This window comes from Sinocyclocheilus grahami, unplaced genomic scaffold (assembly GCF_001515645.1).
Source record: "Sinocyclocheilus grahami isolate Dianchi unplaced genomic scaffold, SAMN03320097.WGS_v1.1 scaffold6608.1, whole genome shotgun sequence".
Taxonomy (NCBI): Eukaryota; Metazoa; Chordata; class Actinopteri; order Cypriniformes; family Cyprinidae; genus Sinocyclocheilus; species Sinocyclocheilus grahami.
The window spans coordinates 1-831 of record NW_015510955.1 but is presented as its reverse complement, the minus strand read 5'-3'; the positions used below and the strand labels follow the sequence as shown (position 1 = coordinate 831).

At 39.6% G+C, this 831-nt stretch overlaps 1 protein-coding gene across 1 annotated transcript in view; it reads right to left on the bottom strand.

The window, feature by feature from the left end:
- Window positions 1-299, bottom strand: part of LOC107577620 (cullin-9-like) — a gene marked incomplete at both ends in the record, with an annotated part of 7,023 nt that extends 6,724 nt beyond the window's left edge. Inside the window, one exon of the mRNA XM_016263677.1 lies at window positions 107-299. Coding sequence (XP_016119163.1) covers window positions 107-299 — 193 coding nt within the window. The remainder of the gene's footprint in view (window positions 1-106) is intronic.
- Window positions 300-831: the final 532 nt, after the last annotated feature.

The window sequence follows — 831 nt, the reverse complement described above, 5'->3', positions numbered from 1 at the left end:
AATAATGTTTAAAGTGTATTTCAGACATTCGATTACAGTTAAAGAAATCAGAAATAAGAAAATGCCGAGCTGAGAGTAGCCAGTGTTTATGGTCTCGGAGTCTCACCGGATGGTTTGTGCCGAGTCCGATCTGAGGGTGCTCCTCTCCTGAGGTCCCTCCTCCTCCAGAATCTTACTGATGACTTTCATGCCGGCGAGCTGCAGTCCTGAGTCTGAGCTACTCTTCGTCATGATGTCCACCACCTCCCCCATCTTCTCTAGGGAGCTCTTCTTACCCTGCACCTTTGGACTGCTGAACACTGCAGAGAACAGAAAACACTTGCTTAGAGGAAGAAATGTACATCTGCTTGCTCTAAACACTTCACTGCTTTCATCCAATGAATCATTTGACAAAGAAACTGGTGGCTCGATGAGATATATGTTGCTGGATGGATGTGGCTGTATTTTGTTTATAGTATTTTACAACACTCAGAATGGCAATTATCATGAAACATTGTCTTTAACTGATCAGGTACATTGAGTCTACATACTTCTTTTATTCAAAATTTGGTAAGATTTGTTATGTCCGATAAATCATCTGCTAGCCACATTGTCACAGTACTTATAACTATTCTCAGTACTGGTCAGGATGAATCTATCAGTTTATTTATTTATATTTTTATTAAATGCAATACATTCTCACTGTGAAGTGTAAAAGTTTGACTAAATTTAAGGAAGACAGACTATGCAAATATAATCGTATGCAAATATCAATGTCATCATCAAATCCTGAGAACGGAAATGCAGCCCAATGGAGGATCCAAGCACCCCATATGAAGAACCCTTATTAGC